We start from the raw sequence: 22,689 nt of genomic DNA on the forward strand, positions 1-22,689 counted from the left end.
CCATTGCCGGGGGGGGGGGGGTTCCAACCTTCTTCAGAGCCAAATTAGCCAAGATCCCAACCTGGAAAAAAAGTCACTTATGGGGGGGCTGTGGTTCTAAGAATTTCATTTATTGTGTTCTGGCTGGTCCTCTTTTTTTTTTTAACAGCAGGAGTCTGTGCCGGTTCTTATTTCCAGTTTAACTCCCTAAAGCACTCAAAATGGTAGCTCTTTGTCCCTTGGCCTTTTGCCCCATGAGAGACCCGAGACACACACCGCTGCAGCCATTAAGGGAGCAGGCTTCCAAGATCATGCCTCCCTCTGGACGCTCACCAGGGGGCACCGGGCTTCCCGGCGTGGCGTTCCTAAGGACAGTGACTCCGCTGTCGCTTTGGGAAATGAAAACGAGAGAGAAGGGCACGTGGGGAGCTTTGCTTCTGGGTCAAGCTCCTTGGCAACAGGCGTAGGAAGGCCGGCTGGGCCTGCCTCAGGTGGAGAGGGCTTCCTGCAAGAGACGCTTCTTCGCCGGGGTGAGCCGAGGTGGGAAGAGGATGTCGAAATACATGATGAGGTCCCCCTTGCGGGTGGGGTCGTGGGGGAGTGGCATTCCTTCTCCAGGCACGATTTTGTAGTACTTGGGGCTGTCGAGAGGAGAGGTGGACTCACGTGAGCAAATGGAGGGGGGGGGGGGGGGAGAGACGGTTACAGATATAGATGTGTCAAAAATGACAGCGTTCGGGTCGCACAAACAAACGCCGTATATTCAGTTGCTCATAAATCGCTCGTTCCATATACGCAAACCGTACAAACATGTTCTTAAAAGTCCCAGTCCACAAAAGTCCGCTGTATTCCAAAACACGCTATGAGATGCAATCGTCAACTTCTTGTAAGAAGGAAATAGAGACCGGTTTCGACCACGCCGTTCTAAATTGTCACTCGCAATGCAAATTGCTGCGTCCACCTTCTCCAATTTTTTGGAACGATCGTTCGCTTAATGGGACCCGTGTGGCTTTTTCACACGTACTGTGCAACCAGAATTTGTGTGAGGCGAAGCCCATTAACCTAGCAGGACTGGGTCCCATTTAGCGAACGATCGTTCCCAAGAATTGGAGAAGGTGGACGCAGCAATTTGCGTTGCGAGTGACGACTGAGAAAGGTATGGCCGAAACCGGTCTCTATTTTCTTCTCCAACATTTCTTACAAGAAATTGAAGATTGCATCTCATAGCATGTTTTGGAATACAGTGGACTTTTGTGGACTGGGACTTTTAAGAAAATGTTTGTATGGTTTTTGAAAATGGAATGAACGATTTATGAGCAACTGAATAGACGGTGTTTGTTTGTGCTACCCGAATTCTGTTATTTTTGCCAACTTGGAGAAGGCATTAGCCTCTTTAAATCGTTTCTCCAAGCCCACACAGCCAGCAGCTTGGAGAATACATTTGAACTTAAAGTTGCTTTCCTTTCATCCCTCTCTCCCTGTTTGTCTGTCTGTCTCTCTTCTATCTATCCATCTCTCTGACTCCTATCTATCCGTCTCTCTATCTGTCTCTCTTCTATCTATCCATCTCTCTGTCTCTCTTCTATCTATCTGTCTCTTCTATCCATCTCTCTGTCTCTCTTCTATCCATCTGTATCTCTGTCTCTCTTCTATCTATCCGTCTCTCTAGCTCTGTCTATCCATCTGTCTCTTCTATCTATCCATCTGTCTCTCTTCTGTCTATCCGTCTCTCTATCTCTCTTCTATCTATCCATCTCTCTATCTCTGTCTCTCTTCTATCTATCCGTCTCTCTTCTATCTATCCGTCTCTCTATCTCTCTTCTATCTATCCGTCTCTCTATCTGTCTCTCTTCTATCTATCCATCTCTCTCTTCTATCTATCCGTCTCTCTATCTCTGTCTCTCTTCTATCCATCCATCTCTGTCTCTCTTCTATCTATCCATCTCTCTGACTTCTATCTATCTGTCTCTCTATCTGTCTCTCTTCTATCTATCCATCTCTCTTCTATCTATCCATCTCTCTGTCTCTCTCCTATCTATCCATCTCTCTATCTGTCTCTCTTCTATCTATCCATCTCTCTGTCTCTTTTCTATCTATCCATCTCTCTATCTATCCGTCTCTCAATCTCTGTCTCTCTTCTATCCATCCATCTCTCTGTCTCTCTTCTATCTAGCCATCTCTCTGTCTCTGTTTCTCTTCTATCTATCCATCTCTCTTCTATCTATCCCTTCCTTCCTCCCCCCCACCTCCCTCCTCTGACATTCACGTCTTGTGGCTCTCAGACATCTGACGCTTATTCTCTGTGGCTCTTAAGTTGAGCAAGACAGCCTTTTCCAGCAGCGGCTATCCCGAGGGTCAGTATGTTTCTGTCCTCCCCCGCTGGGATTCAAAGAGGCTTTCAGAACGCTCTTCTCCCCCTCCTCTGATTTCTCACAACAACCCTGTAATGTAGGCAGGCGGAGGGGGCCCGCAGTCGCCCAGTGAAAACAGCAGAAGTGGGGGATTTAAGCCCAGGTTGCTGAAGGGACCTCCAGGGACATCTAGCCCAACCCCCTGCACCGTGCAGGAAACTCCCCCTTCCTCCCACACACCCCAAATGCCCCCTGCAGGCTCCATGCTCAGAAAATGGCACACAAACTCTCCAGGGTCCCTGGGCAAACTGGCCTGGAGGAAGATTGCAGGCTTGCAGCCTGACCCTGGGGTCCTAAAGCCGCTGCTCTGGCCACTCTGCCCCACTGGCCCTGAACTCACTGGACAATGTCATTGATGGGGATATTCAGCAGCCTCTCATCCAGCGTCCTCACGTCCACCGTGCAGCCGACCAGAGCCTGCAGGGAGAGAGAAAGGTCAGAGCGGGAGGCCGGGCGGGAGGGATTTCCTCAGAGCCTTAAAAAGAGTTCTAGCCCTGGAAGGAGCCTGCTGCTGTGCTTCTGCGTGAGTCCCCGTGTCCAGCACTGCCTGTCGGAGAAGAGGACTGCAGATTTATACCCTGCCCTTCTCTCTGAATCGGAGACTCAGAGCGGCTTACAATCTCCTATATCTTCTCCCCCATGACAGACACCCTGTGAGGTGGGTGGGGCTGAGAGAGCTCTCCCAGAAGCTGCCCTTTCAAGGTTAACCTCTGCCAGACCTATGGCTGACCCAAGGCCATTCCAGCAGGTGCAAGTGGAGTGGGGAATCAAACCTGGTTCTCCCAGATAAGAGTCCACACACTTAACCACTGCACCAAACTGGCTCGCTCTCCCAAACAATTGCAGATTTATACCTCGCCCGTCTCTCTGAATCACAGACTCAGAGCGGCTTACAATCTCCTATATCGTCTCCTTCCACAACAGACACCCTGTGAGGTGGGTGGGGCTGAGAGAGCTCTCCCAGAAGCTGCCGTTTCAAGGACAACTGTGAGAGCTCTGGCTGACCCAAGGCCATTCCAGCAGCTGCAAGTGGAGGAGTGGGGGAATCAAACCTGGTTCTCCCAGATAAGAGAGCTCTGGCTGACCCCAAAGCCATTCTAGCAGGTGCAGGTGGAGGAGTGGGGGATCAAACCCAGTTCTCCCAGATAAGAGAGCTACGGCTGACCCAAGGCCATTCCAGCAGGTGCAAGTGGAGGAGGGGGGAATCAAACCCAGTTCTCCCAGATAAGAGTCCACACACTTAACCACTACACCAAACTGGCTCTCTGTGAAGGTCCCTTCCAACTCTAGGATTCTATGATTCTAAGACCTCAGCAAGGCTGTTAACAAAAGGAGGTTTTGAAGGCTGCTAATTCATCAGGTTCCTATAAACCAGACGCAAACTGACGCCACAAGACCCACACCCGGGTGCCTGAGTCACCTGCCAGGCTCTGAACAGTTACCTTGCCAAGGGGGATGCTGGCGACGTAGATCAGGTTGTCGTCCTCCCTCTTGAATCTGGGGTGGACCTTCTCCCTCACGATGAAGATGATGTCGGCGGGAATAATGTTCGGGCCCTGCAAGGAAAGGGCCATAAGAATCGCACCAGGTGAGCTGGGTAGGGGCGGGAAAGCAGCTGACCTCTGGCTGTCTGGTGTAGTGGTGAAGTGCGCGGACTCTTCTCTGGGACAATCAGGTATGATTTCCTACTCCTCCACTGGCAGCTGCTGGAATGGGCAGGGGTCCTTTTGTAGAAGAATAGGTGGCGGAGATCATTACCATAACTCATTAGCATAAGCCGCCCCCCACCCCACCAGCCAAAAGCAACCCGATGCAAGAAAAGAGAGCCCTGGGTGAGCGAGGCCTGCTTGGGCTGGCTAGAGATCCAGCCAACCCAAGCAGACCTCGCTCACCTGGGGCTCTCCTTGGTCACACTCCTCAGTCAAAAGGCCAGCAAGCCACCCGCCGCCCAAAATTGCATCAGAAATGGAGAAAGGGTGGGCTTCTCCAGGGGTTAATGAGGGCTGCTGGGGGTGTGGCAAAGCCCCTGGTGGCTGGCTGGCTGCCCGCTCTCCTCATCCAGGGATTGTTATGCAGCTGCACCTCCTATTCAATCGACAAGGTAGGAGGGGAGGAAAAGGGGGAACTCTCAGAAAGGTTCAGGAGCTGTGCTCCTGTGAGCTCCTGCTGAATTCAAGGCCTGGTCTTGAGTCAGCCATAGCTCTAGCAGAGCTGTCCTTGAAAGGGAGAGCTCTGGCTGACCCAAGGCCATTCCAGCAGCTGCAGAGGAGGAGTGGGGGAATCAAACCTGGTTCTCCCAGATAAGAGCTCTGGCTGACCCAAGGCCATTCCAGCAGCTGCAAGTGGAGGAGTGGGGAATCAAACCTGGTTCTCCCAGATAAGAGCTCTGGCTGACCCAAGGCCATTCCAGCAGCTGCAAGTGGAGAAGGGAGGAATCAAACCCGGTTCTCCCAGAGAAGAGAGCTCTGGCTGACCCAAGGCCATTCCAGCAGGTGCAAGTGGAGGAGTGGGGGAATCAAACCCGGTTCTCCCAGAGAAGAGAGCTCTGTCTGACCCAAGGCCATTCCAGCAGCTGCAGAGGAGGAGTGGGGGAATGAAACCTGGTTCTCCCAGATAAGAGCTCTGGCTGACCCAAGGCCATTCCAGCAGCTGCAAGTGGAGAAGGGAGGAATCAAACCCGGTTCTCCCAGAGAAGAGAATTATGGCTGACCCAAGGCTATTCCAGCAGCTGCAAGTGAAGGCGGGGGGAAATCAAACCTGGTTCTCCCAGATAAGAGCTCTGGCTGACCCAAGGCCATTCCAGAAGCTGCAAGTGGAGGAGTGGGGAATTAATCCGGTTCTCCCAGATAAGAGTCCATGCCCTTAACCACCACACCAAACTGGCTCAGGATACTGTTCCTAACATGTGACAGAGAGGGCTGGGTCAGGCTAATTTTTGTTCCCCTTGTGCCGGTTTCATCCTACAGCCAAGAACCTGGTTCTTCAGAGTTAACCCCTTCAAGGGATGGCGGAAAATCTCAGAAGCCCCGCCCTGCCTCACCTGGTCTCCTTCCTGCTTAAAGGTAATCCTGGTCCCCTGTTTCCACCCGGGCTGAACGTTAATGGTCAGGATCTTATCTTTAATGGTGGACGCATGGCCGTCTTCGTTCATCACCTGAGGGGGGTTGTGGAAAAGGTCAATGCGGCCTCAGCCCAAGACAGCTAACCAGAATGCTTCATAAAACCATAAGGGAGGCCATGTTGGACCAGGCCAATGGCTCATCCGGTCCACAGAGTGGCCAAAAAACCAGGTGGTCCCACCAGCAGGGTCAGAATTCCAGAAGCCCTCCCACTGTTGCCCCCCAAGCACCAAGAAGGCAGACATCTCTGCCCCAGACACAAGAACATAAGAGAACTCATGTTGGAGCAGGCCAGTGGCCCATCCAGTCCAACACTCTGTGTCGCACAGTGGCCAAAAATCCAGGGGACATCAGGAGGTCCACCAGCAGGGCCAGAACTCCAGAAACTCTCCCACTGTTGCTCCCCTCAAGCACCAAGGATACAGAGCATCACTGCCCCAGACACAAGAACATAAGAGAACTCATGTTGGATCAGGCCAGTGGCCCATCCAGTCCAACACTCTGTGTCGCACAGTGGCCAAAAATCCAGGGGACATCAGGAGGTCCACCAGCAGGGCCAGAACTCCAGAAACTCTCCCACTGTTGCTCCCCCCAAGCACCAAGGATACAGAGCATCACTGCCCCAGACATAAGAACATAAGAGAAGCCATGCTGGATCAGGCCAGTGGCCCATCCAGTCCAACGCTCTGTGTCACACAGTGGTCAAAAAAACCCAGGTGCCACCAGGAGGTCCACCAGTGGGGCCAGGACACTAGAAGTCCTCCCACTGTCCCCCACCCCCCCCCCCCCAAAAAGCACGAAGAATACAGAGCATCACTGCTCCAGACAATTATCCGTCTACACCTTGTGGCTAATAGCCCCTGATGGACTTCTGTTCCAGATGTTTATCCAATCCCCTCTTGAAGCCGTCTGTGCTTGTAACCGCTGCCACTTCCTGCGGCAGTGAATTCCACGTGTTCATGACTCTTTGGTGGAAGAAGACTCCTGGGAAATCATTATGGAAAAACCCAAAAGCCTGGACCGGAAGGTCTAACTCTAACGGTTCTTTCCTGTGACTTGACTGCTCCAAACCACACCCCTCCAAGCTTCTTTTCTCCTGAGAAACACAGCTCCTGTATCTCCCCTCCCTCTCCGTGGGTGAGCTCTCAGCTTTTTGGGGGGTGGGGCAAGATTTCGAATTGGAAAACGGGGGAAGGCTTTTAAGCAGATTCCAAAACAACTGGACCACCTGAAGCGTGAACCTAAAGTCAGTCTTTCTTACAGAACAGGGGTGGCCAACGGTAGCTCTCCAGATGTTTTTTTTGCCTACAACTCCCATCAGCCCCAGTGTCGAGCATCGATATTTCTCAATCATTAGTCTTCTGTTGTTAAATCAAAAGCTGCTTTATGGTAGAAACTCATAAGCTTTACCAAGGACAGAATCCTTGGAAGTAATGAGGTATACATGGTTACATAGTTACTATACAGGATTACTTCAAAGGATAGTATACAGATGCGATTTGAGTCACGGGTTCAGACGTTACTATGTAGTATCTCTCTTATTGCTAAGGAATTTAAGCTATTAAAAACATCTCCCTTTCTCACACTTCTTGTAGACCTGATAAGAACTGTCTGTGTGAAGCTGGGGGAGAGGCACCTCACAGCCAGGCTGTAGCGTAAACATCCTTGGGCTAGATAGATTTCCTGCTTGCCCAAACTGCTTGTTGTAAAAAAGGAGAGGGGCGGTGGATACTAGCGGCCTGCTCTCTGTCTAAGAAACCATCATGGCGCTTAGAAACATGTGTGCTTAACACCCAGACAGCATGGCCAATGGCCGGGGCTAATGGGAGTTGTAGGCAAAAAACATCTGGGGAGCTATCGTTGGCCGCCCCTGTCCTAGAGCACGCAGCTGGAACCACAGAACAGAAAAATCCGAAGATCATCATAGCGCTTGGAATGGTTTTGACTTTTTTATGTTTGTATACTGTCGGGCTCGACTGGGCGACTGAATGACGAAATTTTAATATGATTTTATATCCTGCGTATTCATATTGAAGCAGAGAAATAACGAGGTCCGCACAGACTTACTGGTTTGAAGCGAGGTTTCCTTTAAGGTCCCGTAAGCAAAACCCTGTCGGGCATGGGCCCCCCCAAAACGACTGAGCTACAATCATTCTACATACAGACAGTTTTATTCACACAGGAAACAAGCAGGCCGGCCCATAGGCTTATCTGATTACAGAGGTCCCGCCAACACGAATATATAAGCCGCCCTGAGTAGGGTTGCCAAGTCCAATTCAAGAAATATCTGGGGATTTTGGGGGTGGAGCCAGGAGACATTGGGGCGGAGCCAGGAGCAAGGGTGTGACAAGCATAATTGAACTCCAAAGGGAGTTCTGGCCATCACATTTAAAGGGACGGCACACCTTTTAAAATGTCTTCCTTCCATAGGAAATAATGAAGGATACAGGTACCTTCTTTTGGGGCTCATAAAATTGGACCCCCAGGTCCAATCGTTTTGAAACTTTTGGGGAGAGGCACTAGATGCTATACTGAAAATTTGGTGTCTCTACCTCAAAAAACAGCCCCCCCCAGAGCCCCCGATATCCGCAGATCAATTCCCTATTATTCCCTATGGGAATCATTCTCCATAGGGAATAATAGATGGGGGCAGGGGGAAGCCTGTAAAACCAGGGTATCCCCCGTTGGGACCTGGGGATTGGGAAGCCTAGCCCTGATCGAAATAAATAAATAAAGCAGCCCCTCCCCCCAGTTCTTTTCTCTCAATTATGGCCTCCGACGTCCGCTCAGCCTTAAAAGGAATCCTAAAGAATAAAGGAATTGCCGTTCGCAAGTAATTTCCTCCTGAGAGGAAGAGGGACCCCAGGCTTACCCTGCGGGAAATCTTTATTTTTTTGGTACATCCATAGAACAAGTCTTCCAGGGAAAGGTAGAGGTCCCGCTCTATCGGAGGGTCCTGTTTCTTCACTCCCCTTCCTCGAAGGCCCCCGAACGCCATGTTGACTTCAGCCCCTTCACCGGTATAGAACTCTAAGTGAGGAAAATAACACAGAAACTCACAGCTGGAAGGTCACCCAGGGGTTCTCTAGGCCAACCCCCTGCAGAGTGCAGGAAATTCACAGCTACGTCCCCCCCACCACACCCCCGGTGACCCCTGAACACAATGCACAGAAGAAGGCAAAAACCCTCCAGGACCCCTGGGCCAATCTGGCTTGGGGGAAAATTCCTTCCTGACTCCAAAGTGGCCATCGGCATTTCCCTGGCCGTGTAAGGAGAGTCCAGGAGAACCGAGCCCTGATGCAACCCTTCCCACCTTCCTTCTCATGATCCGCCTACATTCACAGGAGTGGCTCTCTCATTGGCCATGCTGGCTGGGGCTGATGGGAGTTGTAGGCAAAAAAACAAAAAAACACCATCCGGAGAGCCACTGTCCCCCACCCCTGTGTGACTTATACCATGAAGTGGCCAAGGGTAGCTCTCCAGATGTTTTTTGCCTACAACTCCCGTCAGCCCCAGCCATTGGCCATGCTGGCTGGGGCTGATGGGAGTTGTAGGCAAAAAAAAAAACACCATCCGGAGAGCCACTGTCCCCTACCCCTGATCTAGCCTCTGCTTAAGCACCTCCAGAGAAGGTGAGCCCACCGCCTCCCGAGGAGGAAGCCTGTTCCACTGAGGAACCGCTCCTTAATGTTTCCCTGATAAGCAGCAGAAGGTCGTTCCCAGTGGGGCTTTTTCTTTGAAGACTTACAAAAAGATGGTGTAGTTAATTCTAGGGTCCAGCTACACGTTACATTATTAACAGGTGTCTGCCCTGTGTCCATCACGGGGCTTGCAGCTACAGTGGAGCCCGTGGGGGGAGGAGCCAAGTCACTCCATTCAAACCTCCCGTTCCACCTCTACGGCCCCTCCAAACAGATGTACAATTCTGGCCACCACACTTCCGTTTTCCACGACCGTACCTTTTACCAGTAGTCAAAAAATTGCGACTCCTTAAGAATCATCTTAGCGATAGGAACTCTGAGGTTCCATACACATGAGCAACATTTGGCTGGCTTGCCGCAAGCATAAGGAAAATGCTTAACGATTCAGTCAGGAAACGGCTAAACACCTTTGCCGATCTGTTGGCTGCAACGGCCATGTTTTGTTATATGTGTAGTTTTATAACAGTATTTTATGCCTTTTACGTATGATTTTATGGACCATCAGTTTTAATTCTGTGATTTTACTGCGTTAAATGCTGGCTTAGGCAGTGAAGAAATAATGTATTTATTAAGGGAAGAAACAAAGAGGTCCAGACAGGCTTTTTAGTTTATCCTTAGTTTTAATACTAATTTTACATCTTCAGTGCCTTAAAGTCTGTATTTGTATTCTACGTATATTTAAGGTGGTATCATATTTCAGTGTATAATAATTATTGTATATTTATAGAACCTTTTATTGGTTCTGAATTGGACTTTTATGAATTGTTTGCTGGTCTATGACCGTTATAAATAAATACCATATCCAATATCCACACCTCAAAAAATATATTACAGCATTGGAAAAAGTGTTGTTAGCCGCCCTGAGCCTGCCTAGGCGGGGAGGGCGGGATATAAATAACATTTATTATTTATTATTATTATTAGAAAAGGGCAGCTGGAATGATTCAAGAGTTGGAACACCTTCCCTATGAAGAAAGGTTAAAGCTTGTTATCAAAGATTTCAGGTTTTCACGGCTGGTAACATCATTAGGGTTTGTAGAATCTTTCGGGCTCAAGTGCCATGTTCTACTGGAGAAAGTTTTCCTTCCAGACGTTTCGTTCTCAGCTGCGGAGAACATCCTCAGTGGCGTTGCAGCCGGAGCAGGCGCTCAGACCTTCTTGGCTGCTGTGCATTGAGTGGGGCCAGGGCTGCTGGAGAGCTGCTATTTGTATTTCAAACCCCTTCCAACCTTCCCAGCAATTAACACAGAACAATGGTCACATTCAACAGCCAGTTTCCTTATCACTACCCTTCCAGGAAGCCCCACCAAACAATGGGCACATCCACAAACCAATTGCCCTTTCATCACACCCCCTCCAGCCTACAAATAGCAGCTCTCCAGCAGCCCTGGCCCCACTCAATGCACAGCAGCCAAGAAGGTCTGAGCGCCTGCTCCGGCTGCAACGCCACTGAGGATGTTCTCCGCAGCCGAGAACGAAACATCTGGAAGGAAAACTTTCTCCAGTAGAACACGGCACTTGATCCCGAAAGATTCTACAAACCCTAAAGGTTAAAGCGCTTAGGGCTCTTGAGCTTGGAGAAACGTCAGCTGCGGGGTGACATGAGAGAGGTTTGCAAGATTATGCATGGGACAGAGAAGGTAGAGAAAGAAGTACTTTTCACTCTTTCTCACAATATGAGAACTCGTGGACATTCAATGAAATTGCTGAGCGGTCAGGTTAGAACAGATAAAAGGAAGTCCTTCTTCACCCAAAGGGTGATTAACACGTGGAATTCACTGCCACAGGAGGTGGTGGCAGCTACAAGCATAGACAGCTTCAAGATAAGCATATGGAGCAGAGGTCCATCAGTGGCTATTAGCCACAGCGTATTGTTGGAACTCTCTGATGCTCTGTGTTCTTGGTGCTTGGGTGGGGGGGCACAGTGGGAGGGCTTCTAGCCACACTGGTGGATCTCCTGATGGCACCTGGGGGGTTTTTTGGCCACTGAGTGACAGAGCGTTGGACTGGATGGGCCATTGGCCCAATCCAACATGGCTTCTCTTATGTTCTTATGTCTGGGGCAGTGATGCTTTATATTCTTGGTGCTTTGGGGGGGGGGGCAACAGTGGGAGGGCTTCTAGTGACCTGGCCCCACTGGTGGACCTCCTGATGGCCCCTGGTTTTTTTGGCCACTGTGTGACACAGAGTGTTGGACTGTATAGGCCACTGGCCTGATCCAACATGGCTTCTCTTCTGTTCTTATGTCTGGGGCAGAGATGCTCTGTATTCTTAGTGCTTGGGGGGGGGGCGCAGCGGGAGGGCTTCTAGTGGCCCCACTGATGGCACCTGGGGGTTTTTTGGCCACTGAGTGATACAGAGTTTTGGACTGGATGGGTCATTGGCCCGATCCAACATGGCTTCTCTTATGTTCTTATGTCTTGGGCAGGGATGCTCTGTATTCTTGGTGCTGGGGGGGGGGGGGGGCACAGTGAGGGCTTCTAGTGTCCTGGCCCCACTGGTGGACCTCCTGATGACACCAGGATTTTTTGGCCCCTGGGTAACACAGAGCGTTGGACTGGATGGGCCATTGGCCCGATCCAACATGGCTTCTCTTATGTTCTCCACTGGGGGGGCCTCCAATCTGCCCCCTTTGCTCACTGCTACTCACCACCGCTCTGAGCAAGTGCAGCGTTGCTACTGTAGGGGCTTAAGATTGGTGGTGGCAGGGCGGGGCGGGGAGTGGGGGAAGAAGCCTACCTGCAGCCAGCTGGAAGGTTTACTGAGTTAGATAAATTGGAGGGGGGGCTGTAGTTTTACTTGAGACACAGAGAAAATGTTTAGGGCCAAACCAGGTGGCCCCCTGGCCCCGCCAAACAAAAAATTCTGCCGAGGGCCACCCCCCCCCAACATGAAATCCTGGCTATGGCCCTGTTTACACGTGGGGCAGTTTCACGTTGAAACTGAATCTGCAGCCGCGTTGGAGTCCAATTAGGATCAGGGTGGATTTGGAATTACTGAATATTCGAAAGCAGAGGTAGAGCTGAGGGTGTCTCTTGCCGCGGCCATCTGGGATCGCAAGCGATTCTCAATTTATTTGCAGGCTCCTGCTGCATCTTCACGACCCTCCTTCCCTTCCCTTTAAATCGTCAGGCTTGACATGAATAAGCGGTATTCCCATCATAGAGTTGGAAGGGACCTCCTGAGTCATCTAGTCCCACTCCCTGCACAACACAGGAAACTCACAAACACCTCCCCCTAAATTCACAGGATCTTCAGTGCTGTCAGATGGCCCTCTAGCCTCTGTTGAAAAACCTCCAAGGAAGGAGAGCCCAAGAAAGGAACGGAGGAATAGAATCATAGAGTTGGAAGGGACCTCCAGGGTCATCTAGTCCAACCCCCTGCACAACACAGGAAACTCACAAACACCGCCCCCTAAATTCACAGGATCTTCATTGCTGTCAAATGGCCCTCTAGCCTCTGTTGAAAAACCTCCAAGGAAGGAGAGCCCAAGGAAGGAAGGGAGGAATAGAAACATAGAGTTGGAAGGGACCTCTAGGGTCATCTAGTCCAACCCCTGGCACAATGCAGGAAACTCACAAACACCACCGCCCCCTACATTCACAGGATCTTCATTGCTGTCAGATGGCCCTCTAGCCTCTGTTGAAAAAACCTCCAAGGAACGAGAGCCCACCACCTCCCAAGGAGGAAGCCTGTTCCACTGAGGAATCGCTCTAACGGTCAGGAAGTTCTTCCTAATGTTGAGCCGGAAACTCTTTTAATTTAATTTCAACCCATTGGTTCCGGTCCTACCTTCCGGGACCACAGAAAACAATCCCACACTCTCCTCTATAGGACAGCCCTTCAAGGACTTGAAGATGGTGATCCTATCACCTCTCAGCCGCCTCCTCTCCAGGCTAAACATGCCAGCTCCTTCAACCTTTCCTCATAGGACTTGGTCTCCAGACCCCCCACCATCTTCGTAGCCCCTCCTCTGGACCCGCTCCAGCTTGCCTATATCAAATATAATCAAATGCATTGCTAGTCCCTACCGTTAAAGGGGTTGTCTCCTCCAAAGAACTCCCGGAAAACTTTGTCAGGATTCCCATGGAACAACGTAGCCTTCCGACCAGGGCGTGTCTTTCCCATATTCCAGCGGGATGCCGCCTTTTAGGCCTTCTTCTCCAAATTTGTCATAAACGCCTTTCTTTAATGCTAGGGGCGAGGAGAAGAAAGGAGGGGTGACACACATGTTGATCACAGGTTGATTTGAACCTGCCAGTCCCTTTGGGATTTTGACAATGCTGAGTGTGACGAAACGGGACAGAGTCCAAGAAGGAACAGAAAGGAGGAGTTGTCCACTTACGGTCGCTCAGGACGTCGTAGGCTTCAGCGAGCTGCTTGAATCTCTCCGGTGCCCACGGCTCCAAGTTCTTGTAAGGGTGGTTTTTCAAAGCAAGTTTGCGATAGCTGGAAAACATAACCGGGGGGGGGGGGGGCGCGTTTCCTCTCTGTTTTTCTCTTTACTCAAACGGGTAAATTTTATGGTCGGATCTCCATGAACCCACCCTTTCAAGACTTTCCCCCACTAAAAGCAGAGGAAGCTCCCCTCGTTTGTAAAACGGAATCGTAAGATCAAACCCCGTATCTTAACTACATTATGTTACAGGCGTGAATATGTTAGAACTCATTTGTTATGGACTCATTTGTTATGGGGGCCACATATGACATAAATGAGACCCTGCTAGACCGGGTCATGTCAGGTTCGGCCGGGCCATGTCGAGCCAGGCCATCTGTCTACTTATTTGGGAAAAGAAGATTTTGGATTTATATCCCGCCCTATACTCTGAATCTCAGAGTGGCTCACAATCTCCTCTACCTCCCCCCACCCCCACAACAAACACCCTGTGAGGTGGGTGGCAATGAGAGTGCTTTTACAGCAGCTGCCCTTTCAAGGACAACCTCTGCCAGAGCTATGGCTGACCCAAGGCCATTCCAGCAGCTGCAAGCGGAGGAGTGGGGAATCAAACCTGGTTCTCCCAGATAAGAGTCCGCACACTTAACCACTACACCAAACTGGCTCTCCCAGCAGCTGCCCTTTCAAGGACAACCTCTGCCAGAGCTACGGCTGACCCAAGGCCACTCCAGCAGGTGCAAGTGGAGGAGTGGGGAATCAAACCTGGTTCTCCCAGATAAGAGAGCTCTGGCTGACCCAAGGCCATCTCAGCAGGTGCAAGTGAAGGAGTGGGGAATCACACCCCGTTCTCCCAGATAAGAGTCCACGCACTTAATCTAGACCAAACTGGCTCTTAGGTAGCAGAGACATAAACTTTATAAGGTAAACAGACAAACACAATTAAATATATATTTTTAAAAAAAACATGCTTAAAACGTTAGCATTCATTGGACCTAAAGGTGCTTTCTTTGTATTTCTTCCATGGGAACCAGGAAACTGGGCAAAGGAAGCTCTGGCTCTTTTCTTCCTTCCCTTGGGGAGAGAGAAGGGAAAGAGTCTTGGCTCAGTAGCTCTGCTGTGCAATTGAGGGAGCCTGGAAAAACAAGCTCTGCCTCCCCCTCTTGTTCTCCAAGGGAGGAGCCTCAGCCAATGGAGAAAATAGGTTTTTCTCTGTAACTCCTGTGCAATTGAGCAAGCCTTGCAAAGCAAACCGTACCACAAAAGGAAGCAAAATATAGGGAATGAAACAGATGGCAACCAGTTGCTCGAGGGCCTGATAGGACCCCTCCAGGGGCCTAATTCGGCCCCCGAACTGCATGTTTGACACCCCTGTGTTAGATGAATATCAGATGTTCGCTTTTAATTTTTTTTTCTTTTACATCAAGTCACAGCTGACTTAAGGCAACCCTGCAGAGAGCCAGTTTGGTGCAGTGGTGACGTGCACAGACTCTTATCTGGGAGAACCGGGTTTGATTCCCCACTCCTCCACTTGAACCTGCTGGAATGGCCTTGGGTCAGCCATAGCTCACTGATCTGGGAGAACCGGGTTTGATTCCCCACTCCTCCACTTGCAGCTGCTGGAATGGCCTTGGGTCAGCCAGAGCTCTCTTATCTGGGAGAACTGGGTTTGATTCCCCACTCCTCCACTTGAACCTGCTGGAATGGCCTTGGGTCAGCCATAGCTCTGGCAGAGGTTGTCCTTGAAAGGGCAGCTGCTATGAGAGCCAGTTTGGTGTAGTGCAGGGGTGGTCAACGGTAGCTCTCCAGATGTTTTTTGTCTACAACTCCCATCAGCGCCAGCCAGCATGGCCAATGGCTGAGGCTGATGGGAGTTGTAGGAAAAAACATCTGGAGAGCTACCGTTGGCCATCCCTGGTGTAGTGGTTAAGTACGCCGACTCTTATCTGGGAGAACAAGGTTTGATTCCCCACTCCTCCACTTGCACCTGTGAAATGGTCTTGGGTCAGTCATAGCTCTCAGCCCCACCCACCTCACAGGGTGTCTGTTGTGGGGGAAGGAGATAAAAGAGATTGTAAGGCACTCTGAAACTCTGATTCAGAGAGAAGGGCATGGTATAAATCTACGGTCTTCTTCTTCTTCTTGACAGCCAGTTTGGTGTAGTGGTTATGTGTGCGGACTCTTATCTGGGAGAACCAGGTTTGATTCCCCACTCCTCTACTTGCACTTGTGGAATGGCCTTGGGTCAGTCATCACTCTCACAGAGCTGTCCTTGAAAGGGCAGCTTCTGTCGGAGGTCTCTCAGCCCCATCCACCTCACAGGGTGTCTTGTCTGGGAGCAAGATAAAGGCGATTGTGAGCCACTCTGAGATTCAGAGTGGAGGGCGGGATATCAATCCAATATCTTCTTTTCTTCTCCACTTGCAGCTGCTGGCATGGCCTTGGGTCAGCCGTAGCTCTGGAAGGAGTTGTCCTTGAAAGGGCAGCTGCTGTCAGAGCTCTCTCAGCCACACTTACCTCCCAGTGGGAGAGGAAGATAAAGGAGATTGTGAGCCACTCTGAGATTTAGAGTATAGGGCAGATATTAGATTTAGAGTATAGGGTGGGATATAAATCCAGTATTTTCAATATCTTCTGTAGGATTTTCAAGGCAAGAGATGTTTAAGAAGATAGAAGATGAAGATGATATTGGATTTATATCCCGCCCTCCACTCCGAAGAGTCTCAGAGCGGCTCACAATCTCCTTTACCTTCCTCCCCCACAACAAACACCCTGTGAGGTGGGTGGGGCTGGAGAGGACTCTCACAGCAGCTGCCCTTTCAAGGACAACCTCTGCCAGAGCTATGGCTGACCCAAGGCCATGCTAGCAGGTGCAAGTGGAGGAGTGGGGAATCAAACCCGGTTCTCCCAGATAAGAGTCCGCACACTTAACCACTACACCAAACTGGCTCTCCAAACTGGTGTCCCCCTCCAAGTACTAAAAAGGTAAAGGCAGTCCCCTGTGCAAGCACCAGTCGTTTCCGACTCTGGGGTGACGTGGCTTTCATAACGTTTTCACCTTTTTACCGGGGTGGTTTGCCACAGTTTGAAGAGCCCCGTGGCGCAGAGCGGTAAAGCCGCAGTACTGCAGTCGAAGCCCTCTGCTCACGACCTGAGTTCGATCCCCGGCGGAAGCTGGGTTTGCAGGTCGCTGGCTCGAGGCCGATTCAGCCTTCCATCCTTCCGAGGTCGGTCAAATGAGTCCCCGGCTGGTGTGGGGGAAGCGTAGATGACTGGGGAAGGCAACGGCAAACCACCCCGTGAAAAAGTCTGCCGTGAAAACGTCGTGAAAGCAACGTCACCCCAGAGTCGGAAACGACTGGAGCTTGCACAGGGGACCTTTTCTTTCCTTGCCATTGCCTCCAAGTACTAGGCAGGGCCATCCGTGCAAGATCTTTTGAGAATGAGCTAGCCAAGGCCATCCAGGTCAGAGCAATGATACAGAGAGGTGGTTTGCCATTGTGGTTCCCTGAATGGGGACCCTGATCTTCCATGCTCTTCTCACGTCTAAAAACTAACAGGGGCCGACCTTACTTAGAAAGAGGAGACTGGGTTTCTACCCCGCCGTTCATGAAGGAGTCTCAGAGCAGCTCACAATCTCCTTCCCCTCCCCACAACAGGCACCCTGTGAGGTAGCTGGGGCTGAGAGAGCCACTTTGGTGTAGTGGTGAAGTGCACCGACTCTTATCTGGGAGAACGGGGGTTTGATTCCCCGCTCCTCCACTTGCAGCTGCTGGAATGGCCTTGGGTCAGCCATAGCTCTCTTATCTGGGAGAACCGGGTTTGATTGCCCACTCCTCCACCTGCAGCTGCTGGAATGGCCTTGGGTCAGCCAGAGTTCTCTTATCTGGGAGAACTGGGTTTGATTCCCCACTCCTCCACCTGCAGCTGCTGGACTGGCCTTGGGTCAGCCATAGCTCTCTTATCTGGGAGAACAGGGGTTTGATTCCCCACTCCTCCACTTGCACCTGCTAGCATGGCCTTGGGTCAGCCATAGCTCTGGCAGAGGTTGTCCTTGAAAGGGCAGCTTCTGGGAGAGCCCTCTCAGCCCCACCCACCTCACTGGGTGTCTGTTGTGGAAGGGGGGAAGGCAAAGGAGATTGTGAGCCGCTCTGAGACTCTGAGATTCAGAGTATAGGGTGGGATATAAACCCAATATCATCATCTTCTCCTTCTCCCTGGCAGTTCTAAACCTTTAAAGCTCACGGGAACTGCTATATACTGAGATCCAGTTTGGTGTAGTGGCGAAGTGCACGGACTCTTATCTGGGAGAATGGGGGTTTGATTCCCCACTTCAGCACATGCACCTGGTGGTGTGACCTTGGGTCGGCCACAAGTTCTCTCGATGGATAATAAAAGGGAATCACCAGAAACAATGTAGCTTTCACAAAACAGTGTACAAATATATGTAGTGCAAACTGAATTGAACAAAAAGAGCAGAACACTGAGTATACACTATGAATAACATCCCCACAAAGTCTTTCCACAGCCTGAAAGTCGGCTTCTTTTAATAGACACAGGGGTGGGCAAAATCCTTTGAACCCAGCGTTCAACTCCAAATGGCACGGAGAAACGAAGGAGGAACCGCTTAGCGCAGAACTCCTCGCGATTTCGATAGAATATACTTCATCAGCCTCCTTTTCCCAACGTTATGTGGAGCCTTAACAAAATGTTCTTTACACATGGATTAACGCATGCTCTTCTACAGGTAGTGCTGGATTGGTATGGATTGGTTATTTCCATTTCAGCGTATCTGAGGACGTGTGCATGCACCCAAAAGCTTATACCTTGTTGGTCTTAAAAGTGTCACTGGACCTGAACTTTGTTCTACATGCATTTATTAGCATTGCCAACTCCAGGTTGGGAAATTCCTGGAGATTTGGGGTGGACCTTGGGGGAGATGGCATTTGACAAGGGGACAGACATCAGCAGGTTGTAACGTTGTAGAGCTCCCCCAGGAGAAAACGACCCTTTCCAGAAGGAAACCTGGAGACCATCTCTCATTCCAGATCTCCAGGCCCCCCCTGGAATGTTCTACAACACGCAGAGTAACACGGCAAAAGGACAAAAAAAAAATCAAAGGTACATAACCCACCGTGAAAATCGGCTTCTATTATTAAATTATACAAGGTCAACAAAAATAAGCACAAATTCCACCATCATAAATTACAAAACAACCATCACTTTTAGTCCTGGAGGTTGGCAACACTAGTATTTGACGGTCTCTTTCATCTTTTGGGGTTTTATGCTGTAATGCAGGGGTGGCTAACGGTAGCTCTCCAGATGTGGTTTTTTTGCCTACAACTCCCATCAGCCATTGGTCATGCTGGCTGGGGCTGATGGGAATTGTAGGCAAGAAACATCTGGAGAGCCGCTGTTCTCCACCCCTGTGTGACTTAGACCATGAAGTGCCAATGGGAGCTCTCCAGATGTTTCTTGCCTACAACTCCCATCAGCCCCAGACATTGGCCATGCTGGCTGGGGCTGGTGGGAGTTGTAGGCAAAACATCTGGAGAGCCGCTGTTCTCCACCCCTGTGTGACTTAGACCATGAAGTGCCAACGGGAGCTCTCCAGATGTTTCTTGCCTACAACTCCCATCAGCCCCAGACATTGGCCATGCTGGCTGGGGCTGATGGAAGTTGTAGGCAAAACATCTGGAGAGCCGCTGTTCCCCACCCCTGTGTGACTTAGACCATGAAGTGCCAACGGGAGCTCTCCAGATGTGTCTTGCCTACAACTCCCATCAGCCCCAGCCAGCATGGCCAATGTCTGGGGCTGATGGGAGTTGTAGGCAAAACATCTGGAGAGCCGCTGTTCCCCACCCCTGTGTGACAGACCATGAAGTGCCAACGGGAGCTCTCCAGATGTGTCTTGCCTACAACTCCCATCAGCCCCAGACATTGGCCATGCTGGCTGGGGCTGATGGGAGTTGTAGGCAAGACACATCTGGAGAGCCGCTGTTCCCCACCCCTGTGTGACTTAGACCATGAAGTGCCAACGGGAGCTCTCCAGATGTGTCTTGCCTACAACTCCCATCAGCCCCAGCCATTGGCCATGCTGGCTGGGGCTGATGGGAATTGTAGGCAAGAAACATCTGGAGAGCCACTGTTCTCCACCCCTGTGTGACTTAGACCATGAAGTGCCAACGGGAGCTCTCCAGATGTTTCTTGCCTACAACTCCCATCAGCCCCAGCCATTGGCCATGCTGGCTGGGGCTGATGGGAATTGTAGGCAAGAAACATCTGGAGAGCCACTGTTCTCCACCCCTGTGTGACTTAGACCATGAAGTGCCAACGGGAGCTCTCCAGATGTGTCTTGCCTACAACTCCCATCAGCCCCAGACATTGGCCATGCTGGCTGGGGCTGATGGGAGTTGTAGGCAAGACACATCTGGAGAGCCGCTGTTCCCCACCCCTGTGTGACTTAGACCATGAAGTGCCAACGGGAGCTCTCCAGATGTTTCTTGCCTACAACTCCCATCAGCCCCAGCCATTGGCCATGCTGGCTGGGGCTGATGGGAATTGTAGGCAAGAAACATCTGGAGAGCCACTGTTCTCCACCCCTGTGTGACTTAGACCATGAAGTGCCAACGGGAGCTCTCCAGATGTTTCTTGCCTACAACTCCCATCAGCCCCAGCCATTGGCCATGCTGGCTGGGGCTGATGGGAATTGTAGGCAAGAAACATCTGGAGAGCCACTGTTCTCCACCCCTGTGTGACTTAGACCATGAAGTGCCAACGGGAGCTCTCCAGATTTGTCTTGCCTACAACTCCCATCAGCCCCAAACATTGGCCATGCTGGCTGGGGCTGATGGGAGTTGTAGGCAAAACATCTGGAGAGCCGCTGTTCCCCACCCCTGTGTGACTTAGACCATGAAGTGCCAACGGGAGCTCTCCAGATTTGTCTTGCCTACAACTCCCATCAGCCCCAGCCAGCATGGCCAATGTCTGGGGCTGATGGGAGTTGTAGGCAAAACATCTGGAGAGCCGCTGTTCCCCACCCCTGTGTGACAGACCATGAAGTGCCAACGGGAGCTCTCCAGATGTGTCTTGCCTACAACTCCCATCAGCCCCAGACATTGGCCATGCTGGCTGGGGCTGATGGGAGTTGTAGGCAAGACACATCTGGAGAGCCGCTGTTCCCCACCCCTGTGTGACTTAGACCATGAAGTGCCAACGGGAGCTCTCCAGATGTGTCTTGCCTACAACTCCCATCAGCCCCAGCCATTGGCCATGCTGGCTGGGGCTGATGGGAATTGTAGGCAAGAAACATCTGGAGAGCCACTGTTCTCCACCCCTGTGTGACTTAGACCATGAAGTGCCAACGGGAGCTCTCCAGATGTTTCTTGCCTACAACTCCCATCAGCCCCAGCCATTGGCCATGCTGGCTGGGGCTGATGGGAATTGTAGGCAAGAAACATCTGGAGAGCCACTGTTCTCCACCCCTGTGTGACTTAGACCATGAAGTGCCAACGGGAGCTCTCCAGATGTGTCTTGCCTACAACTCCCATCAGCCCCAGACATTGGCCATGCTGGCTGGGGCTGATGGGAGTTGTAGGCAAGACACATCTGGAGAGCCGCTGTTCCCCACCCCTGTGTGACTTAGACCATGAAGTGCCAACGGGAGCTCTCCAGATGTTTCTTGCCTACAACTCCCATCAGCCCCAGCCATTGGCCATGCTGGCTGGGGCTGATGGGAATTGTAGGCAAGAAACATCTGGAGAGCCACTGTTCTCCACCCCTGTGTGACTTAGACCATGAAGTGCCAACGGGAGCTCTCCAGATGTTTCTTGCCTACAACTCCCATCAGCCCCAGCCATTGGCCATGCTGGCTGGGGCTGATGGGAATTGTAGGCAAGAAACATCTGGAGAGCCACTGTTCTCCACCCCTGTGTGACTTAGACCATGAAGTGCCAACGGGAGCTCTCCAGATTTGTCTTGCCTACAACTCCCATCAGCCCCAAACATTGGCCATGCTGGCTGGGGCTGATGGGAGTTGTAGGCAAAACATCTGGAGAGCCGCTGTTCCCCACCCCTGTGTGACTTAGACCATGAAGTGCCAACGGGAGCTCTCCAGATGTTTCTTGCCTACAACTCCCATCAGCCCCAGCCATTGGCCATGCTGGCTGGGGCTGATGGGAATTGTAGGCAAGAAACATCTGGAGAGCCACTGTTCTCCACCCCTGTGTGACTTAGACCATGAAGTGCCAACGGGGAGCTCTCCAGATTTGTCTTGCCTACAACTCCCATCAGCCCCAAACATTGGCCATGCTGGCTGGGGCTGATGGGAGTTGTAGGCAAAACATCTGGAGAGCCGCTGTTCCCCACCCCTGTGTGACTTAGACCATGAAGTGCCAACGGGAGCTCTCCAGATGTTTCTTGCCTACAACTCCCATCAGCCCCAGCCATTGGCCATGCTGGCTGGGGCTGATGGAATTGTAGGCAAGAAACATCTGGAGAGCCACTGTTCTCCACCCCTGTGTGACTTAGACCATGAAGTGCCAACGGGAGCTCTCCAGATTTGTCTTGCCTACAACTCCCATCAGCCCCAGACATTGGCCATGCTGGCTGGGGCTGATGGGAGTTGTAGGCAAAACATCTGGAGAGCCGCTGTTCCCCACCCCTGTGTGACTTAGACCATGAAGTGCCAAGGGGAGCTCTCCAGATGCGTCTTGCCTACAACTCCCATCAGCCCCAGCCACCCAGGGGTTGATGGGAGTTGTAGGCAAAAGCACATCTGGAGAGCTCCCCTGCTGTAATGGACGCCAACCCCTCCCCTCCCCACCCCTCCCGGGGGGGCTCACGCCTTCTTGATGTCGGCATCCTTGGCGCTGCGGGGTCAGCTCCAGGATCGCGTAGTAATCCTGCCCCATGGCTGCGGCCGCCTGCTGCGTTGCTAAGCACTCCCGTTGCTAGGAACGCCGGAGTCTTCCGCCACTGCCGGCCCAGAGGCATCCTGGGAGTTGTAGTCCTGACCCCCCCCCGAGGGCGTTGTGACCAATACCCAGGTGAGATGCAGGGGGGGGGGGGAACCCAACAGGTTCCGT

At 51.5% G+C, this 22,689-nt stretch overlaps 1 protein-coding gene across 1 annotated transcript; it reads right to left on the reverse strand.

Annotated features, from left to right (window-relative positions):
- Positions 1-444: 444 nt before the first annotated feature.
- Positions 445-22,515, reverse strand: DNAJB13 (DnaJ heat shock protein family (Hsp40) member B13). The gene is given in 10 exon segments (XM_060263961.1): positions 445-620; positions 2,731-2,807; positions 3,833-3,946; positions 5,431-5,544; positions 8,382-8,539; positions 13,242-13,302; positions 13,304-13,404; positions 13,556-13,659; positions 22,447-22,478; positions 22,480-22,515. Coding segments are annotated over 10 exon segments (951 nt in total). The 3' UTR covers positions 445-466.
- Positions 22,516-22,689: the final 174 nt, after the last annotated feature.

This window comes from Heteronotia binoei, unplaced genomic scaffold, assembly GCF_032191835.1.
Source record: "Heteronotia binoei isolate CCM8104 ecotype False Entrance Well unplaced genomic scaffold, APGP_CSIRO_Hbin_v1 ptg001496l, whole genome shotgun sequence".
Classification (NCBI taxonomy): domain Eukaryota; kingdom Metazoa; phylum Chordata; class Lepidosauria; order Squamata; family Gekkonidae; genus Heteronotia; species Heteronotia binoei.